The sequence below is a fragment of the Somniosus microcephalus genome, chromosome 11 (genome assembly GCF_052327205.1).
Source record: "Somniosus microcephalus isolate GS21.2 chromosome 11, FLI_Smic_1.0, whole genome shotgun sequence".
In the NCBI taxonomy this organism is placed as follows: Eukaryota; Metazoa; Chordata; class Chondrichthyes; order Squaliformes; family Somniosidae; genus Somniosus; species Somniosus microcephalus.
Window position 1 is genome coordinate 72,200,318 of NC_140997.1, and position 22,401 is coordinate 72,222,718.

The following is a 22,401-nucleotide window of genomic DNA, read 5'->3' on the forward strand; positions in this document are numbered from 1 at the left end:
TATTACGAATGTGCCTCCCATTAAGGCACAAAGCCTTCGGGCTTGCTTTTTTAACACTCTTAGACCTTTTAGAATTATTATTTACTGTGGCCATGTTTGATTTAAACCCTTGATTTCTCTGACAGCTACTTTTGCTTTTCTCCTTCCTGTCTTTTGCTTCTATCCTTGTTTCCCTTTCCTGTGTCTACCTGCACAGGTTCCCAACCCCCTGAATAAATATTGTTCAGGACACTGGGGTAACTCCCCTGCTCTTCTTCGCAATAGTGCCATGGGATCTTTTACATCCACCCGAGAGGGCAGATGAGGCCTCGGTTTAACGTCTCATCTGAAAGACAGCACTTCCAACAGCGCAACGCTCCCTCAGCACTGGCACTGATTTTTGTGCTGAAGTCTCTGGAGCGGGACTCGAATGCCACAACCTTCTGACTCAGAGGCAAGAGTGCTGCTCCTTTTTATCCACAGGAAAACACAAGACTTGCATTTACATAGCGCCTTTCACGACGTCTCGGCGCTTTACAGCCAATGAAGTGCTTTTTGAAGTGTTGTAATGTGGGAAACGCTGGCAGCCAATTTGCGCACAGCAAGCTCCCACAAACAGCAATGTGATAATGACCAAATCATCTGTTTTTTGTTATAGAGCCGTGTAATTGCATTCACACACACATACATCAGTGCAATATTGTTAACTTGTGAGCGCAACCTGGGACAGTGAGTGCCTGGTGTGAAGGCGCTGGTCCGTGTGAAATCTCGCGAGAGCTGAGGCGGAGCGGAAGCTGGGTGCCGAGCGGCTGCGGGTCGGTTGGCCGTGTTTCGTCAGCCGCTGGTTTTAGGGTGATTAGAATGACCGCGCTCGCCCACCGACTGTCCTGACTCCACCGGCAGCCGGCGCTACACTCGGCTGTTTTAGTTTGGCTTTTTTTTCCCCCCGCTCGTTCGTAGTGGAACCGAGGTAAGCGCTCGGTGTGTGTGTGTGTATAAAGTGCTGGGCCGGGGCCGGGACCGAGGCCGAGGCACCGGTGTGCGAACAACGCCAGCGCCAGGCTTTGCAGTCAAACGACAGCTGGGAGGCCGGCCGCGGCTCAGGCGCCTGCGCGAGGAGGGGGCGGGCGCTGAGCGCTGATTGACGCGCGGAGCGGCCACTCGGAACTGGCGACTTGTCAGCTTGTGCTGTGATTGGGTAATGGGGACCAATGGGTGGGCAGGGTGGGGGCGGACCTTGGGCTCGGCTGAAGTCACAAAAACGCAACAGTTAGTGATTGACTGATTGGTTCCAGTTGTTTTGTGTTCGACGGTTTGGGAGTTGACATTTTTGTATCATTGATGTCGGGTCGCTTGGTTGGATTTCGAGTGTTAATGCCAGTGTTTGTAGAGGAGGTTTTCTGTACTTTGCATTTCCAAATATGAAGCTGCTCCGCTAAGGCGTGTGGAAATAAGAGGGTCTTTGCGGCACGGTGTTTTTTCCAACAACACAATGCGTTTCAGTTGATCATTAGTGTGTAACAAGGTATCCACCCGTGAAATGATCTATTTGTAACGGGTACAGTATCTGTTCCACTATAGAAAGTATCGTCTTGGTGGTTAGAATGAAACATGTTCCGAAGTGAACGAGTGAAATCGAGATGGCCAGTATCCCCAGTTCTCTAACGCAGTTTGTTTCGTGTGCTCAGTTTGAACTACAACGCGCTGATGGGAGTATGGCAGATAAGCTTTCTTCACCACTCACTCGTGAGTGCTCTGGTCGACCAGGGGTAAATACGTGGTGGGTTCCAGTAAAATCCTTCCGCAGTGCCCCACCAACTTCACGGCAAAATTGTGCCCTTTACTGTCACATATTTTGTAGTTGTGACTTTGCTGTCATTGACCAATTGGACGTTTCCTCTGCAGCTTCATTGTGCTCTGTCTTCTCATTTTTGGGGGGCGAGGGTAAGGGCCCCTCTTCACCTGTGCTGATATTTCCTGGCTACCTTATCACTCCCACACAAACACTTCAAATGACTAAGTGAGCAATAGTCTTAGTTAAAAAACTACCAGTGCTGATTGGGAACCATCTTTACCACTGAGTGATGGCTAGTCCAGTACCATAACCACTACACTATGAATCAATATATATATGAACATTCGAGTTAAAATTCAATCACATTGGTGTGGGTCTAGACTCCCATAGAGGCCAGACTGACCGGTTTCCTTCCCTAAAAGACTATGGCCCGGATTTTGCGGGGCCGATGATGGCGTATGCACATCGTATGCTGCCATAAGCCTTGTAAAAGGCCCTGCAAGTTCCGGGTTTTTCCGCAGGCGCTGCACCTGCATGAAAATCCGGAACTTGTGATCTGTCATGGTTCACCTTGACAGATCTATGGCACCAACCCAAAAATCACTTTTGCTGGCATAGAAACATAGAAGATAGGAGCAGGAGTAGGCCATTCGGCCTTCGAGCCTGCTCTGCCATTCAACGAGATCATGGCTGATCATCCAAACCCTAGCACCCGGTCCCTATAACGGCAGCCATCCCACCCAAGCCCTAACCCCGTAACCCCACGTATTTAATCCCCCCCTAACACTAAGGGCCAATTTTTATCATGGCCAATCAACCTAACCCGCACATCTTTGGACTGTGGGAGGAAACCGGAGCACCCGGAGGAAACCCACGCAAACACGGGGAGAATGTGCAAACTCCACACAGACAGTCGCCCGAGGTCGGATTTGAACCCGGGTCCCTGGCGCTGTGAGGCAACAGTGCTAACCACTATGCCACCGTTGGGCAATTTACCCAACTACTGCCCAGCAAATGCTCACAAAACCCTTATGCCTGGTAAAACCAGCATAAGGATTAATATAAATGATCAATTAAAAATTTAAACATAAAAAAATCATCCACAAACATTTAAAATTAGTTTATGTAAATTTTGGCCTGGATTAAAATGTTTAAAATTATTTTTCAAAAAGTTAAATTTTTATTGCAAATGCTTCATTAAAGGGATTTTTAATTAAATTTGAAAATGAGAACATTTATTTTCATTCCAGTTGTGTAAATTATTTAATTATTTGGGGATTCCTCATATGCTAATGGGGATTCCATTCCTAAATGAAATCCCCATATGCATATAAGAAATCTTCCCTTCTCATTGGAGGACCTGGCCCACGTGATCCCATCGACGCTTCCGAACCGCCTGCATGCCTGGGATCCATTGGGACCCAAAGGGGTTGATTTTCATTGACCCGTGGAGTCGGGATTGGAGGCGTGCGGTGGGTTCAAGTCCCGAATTCGGGGGTCCTGACACCATCCTGCCCCCAACCCGCCTCCATGTAAGTTTCAAAGGAGGCGGGTACCCGCCCCGCACTGGGACCCGCCTACCTGAGGCGGGAAGAGATTAGTGCCAATTAATTGCCTGTTAACAGGTAGTTAACAGGCAGTTTTTAGCCTAATCCCTATTTTAAAGCTTGAAGTGTGGGATTCCCGACGGCGCCAAACCACGCCAAGCTAGAGTTGTCGGGTTGAAGGACTTGGAGGGGTCGAGATGTCGGAGTTCAGGTGAGTGATGGATGCATGAGTGCAAAGGTAAGTGTGTTTGGTGTGTCTAAAGTGTGTAAAGAAGTTTAAATTACCTGTACTTACCTTTACAGCCTTCCTTCCTCTAGGTTTCAGGAGTGCATCATCTAACCGGCACAGAAAGCAGAATGGCCGCGAGCTGTCAAAAGTGACAGCCTGCAGCTTTCCGTGCCGGTGAGATTTCTAACTGAGTCTGTGTAGAAGGACTCAGGTTAGAAGTAAGACTGTCAGTGTTTGACAGCTTCAAACAGCTGTGAAACACTGATATTTCATCTGTTTAAACGTCTTGACAGATGAAATTTCAGTCTGTGACATCACCTGTTGCCGGGCGGCCCTTAATTGGCCTGCTGAGCCTGCTGGGCGGGCTCAACAAGGTCAATCAAGTTAAAATCGCGTGGATTGGCCGCATCTCGATGGAGGCGGGACTACAACCCCGAAAGTTGTAGTCCCGCCCCCTTCCCGACTTCTGAATGAAAATCACCCCCCGAGTCTCTGAAGCCCGGGAGCCAGCAGGTAGGTTCAGATTTTATTTTCGGGTCGGAGGCGTACTCTGGAGGTATTCCTCCGACCGCAAATCCCAGCCCATTAATGAACTAGTTGGGTTTTTACAACAATTGTCATGGTCACCAATACCAGATTTTTTTAAACTGAATTAAAATTTTCAAACTGCTATGGTGAGATTCAAACTCACACATTTTGAACTATTCGTGCAGACTTCTGGATTACAAGTTTAGTAACACAACCACTACACTATAAATCTTCTCCGTATCTTCTTCAGTAGGGGTAGGAAGCTATGGACAATGCAAGTTATATTAGAAGTTATGTGCATCATAAACAAGGTTGCTGTTTGTGTGTGAGTATTAATTACATTAGAATGTTTTAAAATCTGATTGTTTAAAGTGGAATGAAAGGCTGGGGTGTGTTTTGAAGTTATGCTCCACCCCTCCCAAAATACATATAACATTATATACTATCTTCTTGGAAATATCTTTCAGTTTACAAGATATTTCAGCCACATAGAGACTTAGATTTTTCTCTTTGTCTCTTTCCAGAGTTAGTCTGGTGATAGAGGCTACAGACATTGGCCCTTGTACACCAGGAGTGGTTCTATTGACTTCAGCGAGTCTTGATAATTCAGAAGCAAAATACTGCGGATGTTGGAAATCTGAAATAAAAACAGAAAATGCTTGAAATACTCAGCAGGTCAGGCAGCATCTGTGGAGAGAGAAACAGAGTTAACGTTTCAGGTCGATGACCCTTCCTCAGAACTGGCCTCCGGACTAACCTGGAACCGAATGTGTTAGGGAAATATTACCACCTAAATGCCACTGTATCCTGGGCAGCAGAGGCCTTTCTGGAAGGGAAAGAGTTTGGTTTGCTGTCTTGGCCTTTCAACAACTACAGTCTGATTATTGGTGTGGCAGGACCCCATTGAATTTACCTATTTGTCTCTTAAATGAGGGTGACTTAAATGCACTATACAGTAATTGCAGTGTGTTATGGGGAGTTTGTATTCCTTTTCAGCTGTGAATGACAGACATCGTGTCCTCCACTGTACTTAGTGAAATACAACTTCGCTTACTCTGTCATGATGACATAGATACAGTGAAGCAGCTGTGTGGTGACTGGTTCCCAATAGAGTGAGTATTACTAGTATTTAATTTTCTTTCCTCCCTATCCATTCTTCAGAGTAAGGTTTGTGGCCTTCTCTAACTAAATCTTTTCTGGAATAGCACACTTATTGCGTACAGATATTTCCCCCTCTGTTGATCCTACCAAAAGCATTGGTCTGTTCTGGTTAACAGGCAAGAATTAATTTCAAGCCTTGCTTCAGGGTAAGCTCATTTTATTATGAAGCTGGATTGGGTCTGATTACAAATCATAAAGTTAAAAGTGGTGTTGGAAATATCAGCAGACTAAGAGAAAAACTAACCTGCATTGGTGCTGCTTTTGTGTTACAGTTACAACATCAGCATAGGGAGTTATTTGATAGAGCTTGTAGAAAGAAGATTGATCTTGTTTTCTGCTTTGAACAGGTACCCAGATTCATGGTACCGGGACATCACTTCCAACAAGAAATTCTTTTCCTTGGCAGCCACATATAAATGTGGCATTGTGGGGATGATAGTGGCTGAAATAAAAAGTCGAGCAAAGGTACATAAAGAGGTATGTCTTCACAACACATTTTATAGATGGTTGTTCCACACTCCATTTCAAATGCAAAACTTCTTGAGAGATTAAGACTATTGTTGCTTTTTTAAAACAAAAACTGTTTACTGACAGAATTCAGTGCAGAATACACTTAACACAAGAATAATTTACTGTAAGTAATGCAATACATAGCCTAGTCTCATCTGTTAAAGATCCTTTGTGGCTCAGTTGGTAGCACCCTCACCTCTGAGTCAGAAGGTTGTGGGTTCAAGTCCCACTCCAGGGACTTGAGCACAAAAATCTAGGCTGACTCTGCAGTGCAGTGCTGAGGGCTGCACTGTCGGAGGTGCTGCCTTTCAGATGAGACGTTAAACCGAGGCCCCTTCTTCAAATATATCCACCTGAGAGAGCAGAAGAGCAGGGGCGTTATCCCCGGTGTCCTGGCCAATATTTATCCCTCAATCAATATCACTAAAACAGATTATCTGGTCATTATCACATTGTTCGTGGGAGCTTGCTGTGCGCTAATTGGTTGCCGTGTTCCCTACATTATAACAGTGACTACACTTCAAAAGTATTTAATTGACTGTAAAGCGCTTTGGGATGTCTGGTGGTCATGAAAGGTGCTCTATAAATGCAAGTCTCTTTTTCTGTTTTTCTCTTTTTTTCAAAAAATGTCCTATGACTATTCACTTGCATTTGCTTATTGCAACAATGCTAAATAAACAAGAGACAAATTATTTTTATTTGAAGGGAACTACAAAATTTATATATTGTATTAAATAATACAAATAGCAATAGAAAAGTTGAAGGCACTTCAATCCGCTAACAAATGAAGGCAACTTATAGGCAAGATTTAACGGTTTTTATTTGCAGTAAAATTACTACTCTAATATATGTTGAAAATGAAAAAGCCTGTAGTGATTTGCAAACCTTAGAAGCGATGTTACAAAGCACTGTATGTTCCATTGGATTATTTGTCCTACTTCAGTTTTTTTTTGTTACCAAAGTAGCAAATTACAAAGACAGCAATAATTGATTTCTTTGTGTTTTAACATGGTTACTGGAACACTTTGAAGAGCTACTCTGAGGGCTCAGTGGGTAATTATACTGTGTGTGGCACTGAGCTATACAGAGCAGGGAGCCCCAGGTCCGATTAGCTGATCTCAGTCTTGGCAGTGGGGGATGAGCCAGCGGGAAGTGGAGGAAATATCAGCAGCTTTCCCACTCCTGATTGCTACTCTGTAATTCCTGCTGGAAGTTCAGATGTATCATTAGATGAGGGCAGGATCAGACTTGGGTGTTGTGGCAAAATAGCTTGATGATGCTTTCTGTCCAGAACACAAAATGAAGAATAACCATTTGAGCAAGGTTCCACAGTTACTCGCTGGATAAATACGCTAAGTCATTAGCAGAGCAAGATTCTAATGCATTGTACTGCATGCTTTCATTGACTATGAAGTGAGAAGGTAGGAAAAGGATGATTTTGCTTGGTCACTTGCACTTCTCTATTTCAATAAGAGACAACATTTAACAATAGTATAACCAATTAAAAAAATCTACATCTTCCAAAAGCAAAACTGAGCAAAATTCTTAAATTAAAAGAAAAACTGTAAATGTTGGAAATGTGAGGCAAAAAACAGAAAATCAACACTTTTGTTTCTGAGCAAAACTCTCGTCTCACTAAAGATACTGAACAGGGTGTGTGACAAATTACTAATCAAGATTTCGTTCATCTTCATCAATAATCTGCTACAATTGAATAATTTTCTCTCCTTCCTATTGTTGCCCACAGGATGGAGACATTCTGGCCTCTAGTTTTCCTATAGAGACACAAGTTGCTTATATTTTAAGTCTAGGAGTTGTAAAAGAATTCAGAAAACATGGAATAGGTAAGTGTATTCACGAGTTGCCATTTTATTTCTAGTGTTGGATAGAGTAGTATTATGAAGATTGAGGCCACTGTTTGTACTTGATGGATTTTACGTAGGTCTGTAGGGATCATTGGCTGGTTGATGTCAAAGTTTGTAAAGGTTGAAAAGAAGATCAATTTGAAAAATTCTGTTGGTTTTAAATGTTTTTTTCATTTCAATCTAACCTAAGGTATTAAGTTAATTAAAAAATTATCATAAAATGCAAGTAGCGATTGTTATATAAAAATATTTTCTTTCAGTAAAGCCTGAAAGGACTCATTACTAAAATGCCTTGTCCATTTGTCTGTAATTGCAAATAATAACTGACATAATATCCCATTCACAGGAATTATATTTAATTAAACAAAATAAGGCTACAGAGTTCAGTTTGATTCTGGTTTGATGCAAGGAACTGAAGTAAGTGAAAATGAAATGGCAGTGATTCAACCAGTATCCCTATTTCTCTAACAGTTTGTCTAATGTATTATTAAGGAAGGTAATAACAGGACATTTAGAAAATCATAATACAATCAAGCAGAGTCAACATGGTTTTATGAAAAGGAACTCGTGTTTGACAAATTTACTAGAGCTCTTTGAGGATGTAACGAGCAGGGTGGATAAAGGGGAACCAGTAGATGTAGTGTATTTGGATTTCCAGAAGGCATTCGATAAGATGCCACATAAAAGGTTACTGCACAATATAAGAGCTCACGGGGTTTGGGTAATATATTAGCATGGATAGAGGATTGGCTAACTAACAGAAAACAAAGAGTCAGGATAAATGGGTCATTTTCCGGTTGGCAAACTGTAGCTAGTGGGGTGTCACCGGGATCAGTGCTGGGGCCTCAACTATTTACAATCTATATTAATGACTTGGATGAAAGGACCGAGTGTACTGTAGCCAAATTTGCTGATGATACAAAGATAGGTGGAAAAGCAAGTTGTGAGGAGGACACAAAGAGTATGCAAAGGGATATAGATAGGTTAAGTGAGTGGGCAAAAATTTGGCAGATGGAGCATAATATGGGACAATGTGAGGTTATCCACTTTGGTAGGAAAAATAAAAAAGCAAATTTATTATTTAAATGGAGAGCGACTGCATAATGCTGCGGTACAGTGGATCTTTGGGTCCACATACATGAAACGCAAAAAAAGTTAGCATGCAGGTACAGCAAGTAATTAGGAAGGCAAATGGAATGTTGGCCTTTATTGCAAGGGGGGTGGAGTATAAAAGTAGGGCAGTCTTGCTACAACTGTACAGGGCGCTGGTGAGACCACACCTGAAGTATTGCGTGCAGTTTTGGTCTCCTTATTTATAATAATAATAATTCAACTTTATTGTCATTGTACAATGCACAAGTACATGAACAACGAAATGTGATCTTGCAAGCTCCCATGAGTCCAGTACAAATAACATTAACATTAAACGTAAATAGCACCGTCCTGGGAGAAGCAAAGCCGCTGCATCTGTGCGCGCCGCCATTCCATTTCCACCATTCCTCCTGTCTGACAATATGGAGGGATATACTTGCATTGGAGGCAGTTCCGAGAAGGTTCGCTAGGTTAATTCCTGAGATGAAGGGGTTGTCTTATGAAGAAAGGTTGGGCCTATACTCATTGGAGTTTAGAGGAATGGGAGGTGATCTTATTGAAACATATAAGATTCTGAGGGGGCATGACAGCGTAGATGCAGGGAGGATGTTTCCCCTCATGGGGGAATCTAGAACTAGGGGGCAAAATTTCAGAATAAGGGGTCGCGCATTTAAAACGGAGAGGAGGAGGAATTTCTTCTCTGAGGGTCGTGAATCTTTGGAATTCTCTACCCCAGAGAGCTGTGGAGGCTGGGTCATTGAATATATTTAAGGCGGAGATAGTCATATATTTGAGCTACAGGGGAGCTGGGGGTTATGGGGAGCGGGCGGGAAAGTGGCGTTGAGGCCAAGATCAGATCAGCCATGATCTTATTGAATGGCGGAGCAGGCTCGAGGGGCCGAATGGCCTACTCCTGCTCCTATTTCTTATGTTCTTAGTTTACTGTAGAACATTCTGGTGGAGGTATGGCAGATGAACTCTCACTGTGCTTTCTTCACCCTGGAGGTTAGAAACTCCATGAGTGCTCTGGTTGACTAGGGAAAAATACATGTTGGGTTCCAGTAAAATCCTTCCGCAGTGCCTGACCAACTTCATGGCAAAATTATGATTTTTACTTGTCTCACACTTTGTAGTTGTGACTTTGCTGTCATTAACCAGCTGAGAATTTTCCTCTACAGCCCTGTTTTGCTCTGTCTTCTCATTTCTTTTGGGGTGGTGGGTGGTGTAAGGGCTCCTCTTCACCTGAAATAATATTTGCTGGCTACCTTCAGAGGTGCCCCCCCCCCCCCCCCCCGCCACACACAAACCCCCCAAATGATTAAATGAGTAGTAGTGCTAGTTAAGAACTGCTAGGAACTGCTGATTGGGAACAAGCTTTACCACTCCCTGTAAGTGATAGCTGTCATTGTAAAGGACAGACATTGAAAAAAAGAGGGGAAAATAAGCGAGTTCTGCAATTTAGTATGGGGTACAATGCATTAGTGTACCAACTTGCTGCACCGGTATACAATAGGATATGGTTGCTTCACATGATTCCCTGCAAGCAAGCTACTAACCGTAACTGTTTATAGACAGTTCGATGGAGCTATGCGATCAGGTCACCAGTTTGCTCAGCCCTTGTGTGGGGGGGGGGGGGGGGAGTACAATGTAACCTTTGTTTGTGATCTACTTTGTCAAATTGATATTTCAGCAAAGTTAACCATTATTTTAATTCATATCAAAGTTAATGGTACCAATTTTAAAAGTATTATTACAAATAGAACAATGTGTTCTTTTGTGCTCTGAACATTTAATATGAACTGAGGAATAATAAGGCAGAGTGATGGCACTGAAAGCTGGAGCTCAGAGTGCCATGGATGTAGGGTCAAATCCCCTTCACTCAGTTCCTGGTTTGAGTGAGAAGGTGCCAAGTAGAGGCAGCACTGTCTCCCAACCAGGGAAGGGAAAAATCAGAAGAGAGGTGCCTCTTGGCAACCTCTTTCCAAAGAAACACAACATAAGACTCCTTTCTGAATTTGGCTAAATAATAGTAAACAAAGGGTATTGGCCAGTGGCCGGAGTTTTAATTGGATATCTATGACCAGTGAAATACCTCGTGGATCAGTTACTGAACCTTCACAATACTGGGCATGATATTTAAATTTATTTTGATAAGCGGATTAAAAGTAGAGTGTCTCAGTTAACATAATAAGTTGTGTGGAAAAAACAATATAGTTTGAGGAAGGGGATACGCTTCAGAGGCTTAATTGGACAAAGGCTTTGGCATTCATCTCTGAAATACTAAAATAGCAAATAAGATTACAAAGTAAAGGGAATTTCTTAAATAAAGTACGTCAGAAAAAAAATCTGTTTAATGGTTGATGAAATGTTCTAGGTGCCATCATAGTGTATGGCAACGGGTGCAAATGAAATTACGGGTATTTAAATAGATCTGCGTCCAGTGACACTCTTAAAGCTTTAGTAAGACCACAGCTGGTATAGTTTGTACATTGTGGTTAAGAGGGTGAATTTCCATAAAAAGAGCACCATTTTTTCTAGAGTTTCTATGGTTCTCTTCCCCCAAAGTTACGGCAGACGAGTGAGAGAACCCCCATGGAAATTCACCTCCGTGGTACTTATGAAAAGACATAGAGGCAGTAGAAATGATTCAGAGAAAGACATCAAAGATAACTTCAGGTTTTGTATTATCAAGCTCTGAAGAGTGGTTAGGTAAGCTGAATCCATTCCCGTTATTTGGGGAAGAAGACTTAAAGGGAGGGCATGATTCCTGCATTTAAAATAATGGAGAGTATAATGATGTATTATGTGCAAAACCAAGAGAAAGAACTAGTGAATATGATCACAATAATTGCTCTCTAAATTTAAGAAGTAACTTCTTCAAGATTAACATTGTTTCCACATGTAGAAGACTAAGTGCAATAGATGCCAGGGCATTCAAAAGATTTATTCTCTATCAAGGTTGAGAGATTTGATTGAGGTGCTCAAAATCATGAGGGGTCTAGACAGAGTAGATAGAGCGAAATTGTTCCCATTGTCGGAAGGGTCGAGAACCAGAGGACACAGATTTAAGGTTATTGGCAAAAGAACCAAAGGTGACATTAGGGAAAACTTTTACGCAGCGAGTGATTAGGATCTGGAATGCACTGCCTGAAAGGGTGGTGGAGGCAGATTCAATCATGGCTTTCAAAAGGGAATTGGATAAGTACCTGTAGGAAAAAAAATGCAGGGCTATGAGGAAAGGGCGGGGGAGTGGGACTAGCTGAAGCTCTTGCAGAGAGCTGGCATGGTCTCGATGGGCCAAATGGCCTCCTTCTGTGCTGTAACCACTCTGATTCTAGAGGGAAGTTGAGAATTTTTTTCAGCCGGAGGACGGTGGGGGTCTGGAACACACTGTCTGAAAGGGTGGTAGAGGCAGAAAACCTCATCACATTTAAAAAGTTCTTGGATATGCACTTGAACTGCTGTAACCTGCAAGGCTATGGACCAAGACCTGTAAAGTGGGATTAGGTTAGATACTGTAGCTCTTTTTCAAACGGCGCAGACACAATGGGCTGAATGGCGGCCTCCTGTGCCATAAATTTCTATGATTCTAATTCCTATTCCGTTAGGGCATTCAAAAGGTTAATTCCTGTTCCGTCAGTGCATTTAAAAGGTTAATTACTAATTCAGTGGAGGGTATTTTGAAAAATAATCAGGCTCCGAAACAAGACCTCGGTTGTTAGAAAGTTCAATAATGTTTTCTCCTTATTATCTTGTGTTCCTATTGAAATTGGAAAAAATTGTATACATGTGTTTCTTGGGGTGACGGAACTCCAGATTTCTCTCTCATTGTGGGGAATCATCTGGTTTCTGTTGTGCTCCCCTTATGCTGAGATTGGGAATTACAGGTGCTAAATTGTGCTGCATCATTTTATGGCGCGGCAAGTTGAGCCTTGTAATGTGAGCTTTTAGCTTAAGATAATGAAAAATAAGGTAGATGCAGAGCCAGCAACGCTACCTTGAAATTAAGGGAAAGATCCTACAGTTTGGTTTAACTAAAATCAGTTCTTTTCTAGAGTAGACTGCTGGAAAGAAATACCCACAGTTCCGAGTATTAGGCCAGAAGTGTAATTGCTAAGGCTTGAGAAACGGGGGCCTCTTGTCTAGGGGACAGTATGCTATGGGGATGAGCTAATGTAAAGTAGGGGAAGAAAACTGAAGTAAAATTCAAAGGGAATGTGGTTTATTTTCAGTTTCCATGCGTGATGCATTTAAATGCACAATTAGTAACTATGGTATTACAATGTCAGTGTAAAAGTTGTGAGTTGGTGCTTTTAATAAGTCGAGAGATGAAACCTTTGATGCCCATGTTGGGAGATTTTAGTACCAGCTGCGTACTTAGCCAGTATTAACATTTTCATGCATATGGAATAATAAGTGCACTGACAAGCACACAGGACACCGCAATAGCTTGTGTTGCCAAAGCAGTTTGGTGGGCCTCCATGGGAAGGGAAAGTTTGTTGAATTGAGATACATCTTAAAAGTAGGGCACCTTGCTTTTGATTTTACTTTAATTAGAGCTGGCGGAGGGATTATTTGGCACTGTAAGTACTCCCCCTAGATTTTATTTTAAATTAGGTTTTGCTTTGAATATATTAAAATATAAAATCTTGAAATGTGTTTTAATATCTTCTGCACCTTTTTATTTTTAAGGTTCATTACTACTTGAAAGTCTGAAGGATCACATATCAACCACTGCTCAAGATCATTGCAAAGCAATCTATTTGCATGTCCTTACTACCAATAGTACTGCCATCCACTTCTATGAAAATAGGGACTTTAAACAACATCACTACCTGCCCTATTATTACTCTATACGTGGTGTTTTAAAGGATGGCTTCACGTATGTTCTTTATATCAACGGGGGACATCCTCCTTGGACAATCTTATATCCTTTAAACAGAATTAAGCTCCTTAACTCCCCAAAAATCTCTTTCATTCTGCATTTGACTACAAAAGTTGTTTTATGACAATTGTTTAATAATTTACAGGTCTCTTTTTAAATATAATTCTACAGAAAAACATTTGATTGACTATCTTAAGAATTTTTTAAAAATTGTTTAAGGATTATAATTTTTTAAAAATCTTTTTTGTTTTCTCTTTATTTTACTGTTAAAAATATTAATGTGTTACTAACTTCCACATAAGATCTCTGATTTATTGTATTTCATAAAGTGTTAATCAAAACAAAATGCATTGTAGTCAGTTGTTAAGAAAATTACTTCTAGTAATTTATTTTGCCTGAAAGGTTAATTTTCCACACGTGCAGTTGGATTTATCTCCAGTGCTAATTCATACGGCTAGAATTTTTTTAAAGCCTTGAGTAATTCTCGCAGGCTTAGTTGTATAATAATGAATCCTCCTATATAAATTTGTTACACAGCAACCATTGTGCAATTCTTTTTCTGAATTGCCAGGTTCCTGATCGAAGGGATTGGAATTATTGGTTCTGTATTGGTGTTGGAGGACCCTCTTTTGGGTAACAAGCACCATTATGGTAAGTAATAGTCTTCAGCTTGGGTCCATCACTTGTGTACATTTGGTTAGCTACACATCAGTGTTAACATGGCTGAATAACCTTATCAATTAAGTAACAGAATATAAAATTAAGAATCAATAGAAGTAATAAGATAAAACCCTTCACTGAGAGCTGGATGTCCAATTAAACCTAAAATAATGTCTGGAAACATGTAAGTGGATAACCATGTAGCTTTTCCCTACGGATATTATCCAGTACTGCTGTAATGTTTGAGTCAGTTCTGCAAAGTGACCTTTAACTTGGATAGGGAAGGAGTGTTTTTGCCAGAAACCGATGTACAGTTACCCATCCAAATTTCAAAGCTTTTGTTTTTGCTTTGAAACAGAACGTTCTAACTCTGTTTCCTTACGATAAGCAGGGCCAGTTGTTTTAAGCTGTTTACTTTGATCAGTGTAGATGTAGACACATTTGAGAGTGTGAAATTCACATTGCTGGTCAGGTTTATCAGCAGGATAAACATCTGGTAAAAGAGTTCTGACGAAAGGTCATCGACCTGAAACGTTAACTCTGTTTCTCTCTCCACAGATGCTGCCTGACCTGCTGAGTATCTCCAGCATTTTCTGTTTTTATTTCAGATTTCCAGCATCTGCAGTATTTTCTTTTTGTAACTCAAAAGGCAGTGCTTTAACAGGCAGCAGACTGTACTGATAGCCTTGGAGGGAAACGGGAAATAATTTGGAGATTACCTTAAGGAATCTGGAGATAAATGGCTGAGAACCTGCTAAGGATCTTTCCAGATCTGTCTGGAAATCAGTAATAACTCACATGAGCCCTAAGAGAGCTGGGTTTGAATATTTTAACTGTGAAAGTCTGGTAGATTACGAGGCCAATGGGTAAGATCCAAAGAGAGATTCTTTTACATTTGGAGATAATTAATTTAGTTGAATAAATTAGAGTCAATGGTTAGTTTCAAAAGCCCAGATTTAAGAATCTGTGCCTCCCAAGAGCCTGAAATTACACCCAATAAGGGATGAAACATGATGAAGAATCTTGTCCTCTGCTTTGATAAGTAAGTTGTGTCTTTAGGGAAGATGAAGAGAAAGCTGAATGACAAACTGGAGGATATGTGGGGGATAGGCGAGCCACTGTAATGTTAATGAGCTAGAGTTTCCTAATTTGATAATTATTCCAGAAAATTTGTGGGAATGAGTTAGGGAATTTTCTTTGCGTATTAAGAGGTGGGAGCCTCGAGCAGAGTTGGGAAACTTTTTTTTCCTTTAGTTGCCTCTCTGTAAACATATTTTCATTAAACCTTTTGAAGATAGTCTGTGCGACCACAGAGTGGGGACTTCATTCACTATGATGATCTTGAGGTTTGTCATGTTCAACTTTGGGGGAAAAAAGCCATTTCACACACACACACACTTTTTTAAAGCATGTGGTTCAGTTCTTAAAAATAACAATAAAATCTTTTAAGCAACTTGTTACATTCAGGATTTATGATTTGGCATGGGGGAGCCTTCGTATAAAATACTACTATTGAGCTGGATTTGGCTCTCGGGTTAATTCACAGGACTGCAGGGCTGGGTGATATAGATTTGGATCTGAACTAAGATGCTGAAGGCAGTGAAAGATAATTGAACATTCTAGTTGGCATTGGAGTTAGGCTTTTAAAAATAGAAAGCTGCAAAGGCAGTCCAAGTTTTGTAAAATAAAGCCGAGAGAATCTTTGCGGTGAAGAGGTTGAAGATGGAGGAGGATAGTTCAACATCTTGTTCAAGTTAAGTCTAAAGTCATATCCATTGATATGAAGAAGCAGAGCGTATTCTTTGTTTTGTATCATTACACAAAGTTAAGTTGTACTGATAACTGCTATGTATGTTCACTCGCTGTGAAAGAAAACCGCTTAACAATTTGTATCAAGCTCTCCTTACTTGGCCTGCTTCTGAAGGGATTGGAGAAGTACATGTGGTAAAGACATAATATTGATTCAGGTCAAAAGGGGGTATTGTTAAACCTCCAGGTTATGCAATTGTAGAAATATATATAGGGGAGTGTGAGTAGACTCACATTCAAAAAAAAGTTTCTCGAACCATGTTATAGCATGTAGAAAATTAATTGTACAAGAAAATGAGTAATGAGAGGGTTCTTGAAGTAGCACTTTGGAAGTCAAAGGTAAGATTATTGAAATTGTTACTGACAAAGTTTGATGGTAGAGGCAAGCAAAGGAGAGCAAAACTAGAAGGTATGATGGACTGGGCATCACATAGGAGCCTGATGCAATCCATAGAGACAAGAAAGTATGGCATGCACCGATTGCCAGCATGAAGAAGGCACATAGCAAAAGAAACATTTCAGCTTGGTGTAGAACAGTGGTTGTCAAACTTTTTTGTGTAAGGAACTCCTTTCAAATAGACATATTCTTGAGAATCCCCTGTCCTAACTTCCAAAGGACTGTGCCAGCTACAGAAAGAAAAACAACTTGCAAAAAATGATTTTTATTGGTATGTACAGCAACAGAAAGCATGTGCTAGTAAGTCAACAAATACAGAAATCAGATGGCAAATGGTCAGAAATTTGATGACTGTTTATTAACACTTATTAAAAACAAAAGTTTTAGCAGCAGGACTGATTTGAAGCCTGGTCGGGGAACCACTAGCTTCCAATAGTAGACTGCTGTTGTTTCTCCACCTCCTGATAGTTGGTTACAATGGAGCACCTGGGACTAGGTTACCTGCATACCTTCTGTCTTGGTGTAACAGCAATGCTGAGCTCAGCCATGTTATGGGAAGAGTTTGAGCGAAACCGCGCATTTTCCCCACTGAAGGGAAGGATATGTATTCTTGCCTCTCTTACCCCAATTGCTCTCATTCCAATGCATTATTTTGATGGTTCTGAATTGTCTTATGCTTCATTGCAGTTTTGAAGACACTGTATTTCATTGCAGTTTTGTAGACACTGTAAAAGGAAGCATCATGTAGCAGTTTCAAAGATACTTGTTCAGTTTTGCATTATTGTGTTAAGAGTTTGGTCTAAATCCATATTGTGCAAAAATTGTATTATAGTCCTTGACATCTCTTCACTGACTATATTCATCATATTGGCTCAACTCTGGTGAATCTGAGGCCTTGCTCCATTCCCCAGCGAATATATCGTCAGGCACAGAACCTTATCCGCAGTTTTTTACCCTGGCCTGGCATTTCAGCAAAAAGTGGTATAGAGTACAGCAGAGCAATGTGATCACTCTTGGTTTTTTTGAAGCAAACCATTTGAAAAGGTGAGCTGTTTAAAACTTTCTTATTTTCTGTTACAACTTTAAAATCCAACCTTAGTGAAGTTAGTTGGTGCTACATTTCAGGCAAAATCTTTTGAAAATGTAGTTATGTGCTCTTAATTGCCAGTTATTTTTTCTTCTAATTGATTTTAGACTCTTTTAATGTGTGTACATTCGGGATTTTCTGCTTCTCAAAATTGGTGCGATCGCACTTCGCCGTGTGCCCTATTTTCCATTTGACTCAATAATTTATATATTTTTTACTTGGTTTGATTTAATATTTCATTTTTATTTTTACTTTGATTTTTTTTGTTCCTTTCTGTTTTACTTGAGCTCGTGTGTTAGGTGACTTTTGACTTGGCCTTGGGTTCCCTATGATGTTTAATTGAAAGCAAATTATTTTCTTGTGTGCTTTTGGTAAGTGTGGTAGTTATTTGTAAGGCCTTGAAAAATGCAAATTTTAGAATTTTGCAGTTTGTGTTTCTGCATTCGTATTTTGGAAGTGTTTATATGATATGGTATTTTTGCTTATTGGGTGATTTCTAGAATATATTGTATACCTGTAAGAAAGCACAGTGCTAGGATGTTTGACTTGTCAACTGGGAGACCTGAGTTTGAATCCAGGTCTGATTGCTGTTATGCCCTGAATTATTTTAGACTATCAAGTTTGCTGTGCTTGACCAAGCCACATAGGGGAGAGAGGGAAACTGACATGGGAGATCATTCATCCTGTTAATCAAATATGCCTGTGATTCAGCTCCTTTGCTGTTTTTGACTTTGGATAATACTTGTTTACTCTTTGTTGTGCCATCAATTCTTTATCTTATTGTCATCTTCAGATTGTTTTCTTATAGTTTATCTGTATCAGTCATTTGTATCCTGCTTTCTTCCTGCGGGCATTGTCAACATTGCCTGAACAGATTTATAGTTTCGTACATCAGAATCCTGATGCATAATTTTGAATGTAGTGGGACTATGTGTGTGAATGGCTTTTCTTAATAAAGTTGGGAATGATGAGTGTTAGATACATAATGGAAGCAACTTGGAAACATCTACAATTGCAAAACACAATTCCGTTGGCAGGCCTCCTGCGGGCGGAGGGCTGCGATCCTGAAAAATCTGTGCCTGGACCGGAGAGCTCCCGGGAGGCGCAGAATTCTGTTGATGTGCCTCCTCAAACTGCCGGTGTGCAGTGCTCGCGTATCCCAGGGGCGCAGGTAGTTCGCAGCGTCCCTGGGATCACGTGGGCCATGGGGAGCCAATCAGAGCAGGGAATCTCCATTCATAGATTCGACAGGTCTTCCTGTCAAATCTATGAATAGAGATCAGCCCCAAAACATACGTAAAACTTTAAATACATTTTTTTTTTTTAAAACATTTTTAAAATGACTATAAATTACATAAATTTAAATTTTTGTTTAAAATAGTTAATTTTTGAAAAAAATAAAGTTTTTAACGGGGCTAAAAATAAACTTACCTTTCTTTAAAGTATTTTAAAAATGATAAATCAGTGGGGGGAAAAAATTACTTTACTTCACCTCTTACCTTGTTGAAAGCAGGCCTTGCGCCTGCTATTCCAGGCGCAGCTGTTTCAGACTTACCTGGACTGAAGCAACTGTTGAAAAAACAGAAGTTGCAGCCGTACGCGTTGCCTATCCGGCGCAGGCGTTTGACCAGTGAACCCCTTTGAAGAACGGAAGTTCCGGTTTCCAGCGCATGCGCAGTGCATATGTAAAACCGGCACTTCCGTTGGCCCTACGGGTGAGTACACAGCACGTACACACCCATAGGGAGCGGAATTTATGGGCCAATGTATTTGCATAGTTTTACTTTAAATTTTCAAAGTCCTAATATAGATTGAGTTGAATTTTTATGAGAAGTTGATGTTGGTCATCTGGAAGAATTTTGGGAAATTGTTATGGAATTATCACATACTGAATATTGTGGGGGGGGGGGTTCTCTTTAAAGGAGATTGAGAAGATTAGCCATTTACTAATAACATTTGAGGTCTGATTTTTTTATGAGACACAACAAATTTGACTGTAGTTAAACCTTGGGTTAGAATGTTGTAATTTAATTATATAGGCACGCAAAAGTGCAGTACATTTAAACTGGTATGACTTTCATTGTACAATGGAAATATTTGTCCTGCGCTAGTTTTCCTACACCAATTTTCCCCCTTCTGTTGTACAGTGAGCAGCTCATCATTCAGTACCTCATCTAAGAGGCCAATATTAATGTGTGAGCCTTGATAATGACAATTGACAGACTATTTGACTGTAGTGGGCATCATAGTCGAGCAAGATCCTGTCCTCAATTGATGTCTGCAAATGCATTTCTAGCCAAAATTGCCGATTAGTGATCTGGAGAAGAAATCCTGGCCATGTTTCACTTCCCTAATCCAGGATAGATGAGGCCAGTATAGCCTCCCCACTGTTGCCCCAGCTAGTTGCTGATTAATTTAGAACCATTGGGAGAGCCTGACAGTATTATTGTAAAGATCTACACTTAAATTTCTGTATAATTTTATAATGCCACTGCTATGTATATTTTCCTTTTCAGCTACAAAACGGACAGTCTGCACTGAATATATTTGTATTTCTTCTGGACGTCTATATGCCAAGCAGGGAGAAGGGGATGCCATATTTCAAGAAGCTTAGAGCCACTCCCTCACTGATGCAATTCTAATTCTATACGGAATGTATTATAATACAGTGTTACCTATCTATTGGTTAATGGAGCAAGTGCACTGCATCAAGATTCATCTGTTCCATTAACATGTCTTTTAATTACTTTTACACCCTGTAATTTGCTGCTATCTAGAAAACCACTGTATGTCTTATTTGTAATTGTATGTAGATTCTAAATGTAGATTTTTGTATTTTTTTTATTTTGTTTGAGTATTTGTTTTATTGTATGTGTTGAGTGTATGGCAGAGATTCTATATTTGGATTTTACTGCATTCAGGTTTTAAAGTTGCTGGACTGGTTTATGCACACTCATTGTGTTGCAGCCTTTACTTTACCCATTTTCAGACATTAAGTTGGGTTTTGTAACTATGGGAAACAAAATCTACTATTGTGATTGATGGACATCTTGGTTTTAAAAATGTCTATTTTTAGTTGCAATATATAGTAGTAAAGTCTTCATGTATGCATGTTCTTTATTGAGCTGAATTGATTGTACTTGATTCACCTTTATGTACCCTCGGGGGGGAGGGGGAAATATACAGACAGTTCAGCCATCTTTTAAGCCACATGAATGATCCACCTGGTGGGGAAACTAAAAGGCGATCAGTGATTCAAAAAAAGGGAGAGAAAAAAGTCCAAGCTAAATGACCGTGCCATTTTGTAACAACTGCTTGTGCCGCTATTCACCATTTTGTTGCGTCGCACTACATTTTCTGTTGTTGAATTACAGACTTTAGCTTTCAGGTTTGGGAAAAGACATTTTAGAAATTCAGAACACTTTTTCTAATTTAAATTTGTCCTGAACTGTCTCAAATAAACAGACTTGAGTTTGGACCTAATTTTTCTTCCTAAAAGTGAATTTACATTTTTTTCTTTCGCTTTGCAGTGCATGAATGATGACATCAGACAGTGTGTGGCGCTCTCTGTATGTCAGATTGTAATAATCAGATGTGTAAATAATTACAATGTTTTTCATCAGTTTTTTTTCTATATGCCTGATAATTACTGTAATGGTGTAATGTGCACGATGTTGCAGGTCACAGATGGGAATACAGATCATTATGAACTGCTAGAACTACTGTGAAAAGTGTTCCTATGTGAAGTGTCAATCTACATGAATTTCAGATTTTTTTTTAACTTCAGTGATCTAGCTGCTTAAACATTTTTAACTTCATTCCATGATTCTGTTTCACTATTTAAAAAAAAAAATGCCTACACTGTTTCACAGAATTTTAAAATAATTTTGGCACCAACGACAATCAGTGTAAGACTTTTAAACAGTAATTGCACTTTAGATGTATAGTAAATGTTAATATATTTATGTAGTGGCACCCCTCTTATCTGGGCAGCGGTCTTGTCTTAATACATTTCGACTTCTGATCTGTTGTTGAGAACCAGTATTCACTCTTTATGAAATATGACACCAGACTATGTGAGAAATAGAACCATAGTTTGAAATGAAGATCAAATACGTTCAGAATTTCAATTTGACGACAGTAACCGTTAAATATATCAACACTATATTAAAGATTCCAATTAATGTAGCATCAGTTGTATTTTGCTTTGTTGTATTTTCGTTATTTGTGTTGTCCATGCTAAAAATGAACAGCTCTTTCTCATTTGTTGAACCACCAGTTGATTCTGGACTCCTGTATTTGATTTATGAAATGTATTTACCTGTTTATTGCATAAAATGTTTTTAAATAGAATTATTAAGTTTTGTAAAGCAAGAAACAAAACACCCGGATTCTTGTGTGGATTTATTTTTTAAAACAATTAGGATGCATAAATTTACTGGTCACTGCACTGTCAGAAATCTTGCTCAATCTATTAAAAATTACATCAAAATCATTATTTGTTTCTTGTCTTTTGAGTAGATTGTAAAGGCTTTGATGCTGTTTACATGATTAATGTGGACAGTGGGATGATACTGGGCAGATGCTCACAGAGCTCAGTGCTTCACCATAGAATAAATCATAGTGGCATCATTGTAACACAGCCTAACAGCTTATGGTAACTAGTGAGCACAAACTATTCATGTACTTTTTTTTAACATGATTTATTTAGCTGGAATATATTTCAGTACAGAAGGAGACTTGGTACAAGGCCTTGTGTGGTTGCAGATCAAGGGCAAGTGTTTCAGTGTAAGGCTTTACTGGTTTAGATCGCTAATATTCTGTGGGGGGGGGAGGGGGAGAAGATTTTGAAATGCT

At 40.1% G+C, this 22,401-nt stretch overlaps 1 protein-coding gene across 4 annotated transcripts; it reads left to right on the forward strand.

The window, feature by feature from the left end:
* The first annotated feature begins 645 nt into the window (after positions 1 to 645).
* naa60 (N-alpha-acetyltransferase 60, NatF catalytic subunit) lies at positions 646 to 22,039 on the forward strand. Of its 4 annotated transcripts, none has more exons than XM_086000858.1 (7): positions 646 to 949; positions 5,075 to 5,190; positions 5,587 to 5,704; positions 7,497 to 7,593; positions 13,399 to 13,633; positions 17,308 to 17,501; positions 20,061 to 22,039. In XM_086000858.1, exons 2-6 carry the CDS (start codon positions 5,081 to 5,083, stop codon positions 17,462 to 17,464), a joined length of 717 nt encoding a protein of 238 aa, XP_085856984.1. In that variant the 5' UTR covers positions 646 to 949; positions 5,075 to 5,080; the 3' UTR covers positions 17,465 to 17,501; positions 20,061 to 22,039. The 4 variants fall into 4 exon arrangements, with proteins under 4 accessions (XP_085856984.1, XP_085856982.1, XP_085856985.1 ...); XM_086000856.1 differs by having other exon boundaries at positions 722 to 949; positions 5,587 to 5,716; XM_086000859.1 differs by lacking the exon at positions 5,075 to 5,190 and having other exon boundaries at positions 731 to 949; positions 5,587 to 5,716.
* The last annotated feature ends 362 nt before the right edge of the window (positions 22,040 to 22,401 follow it).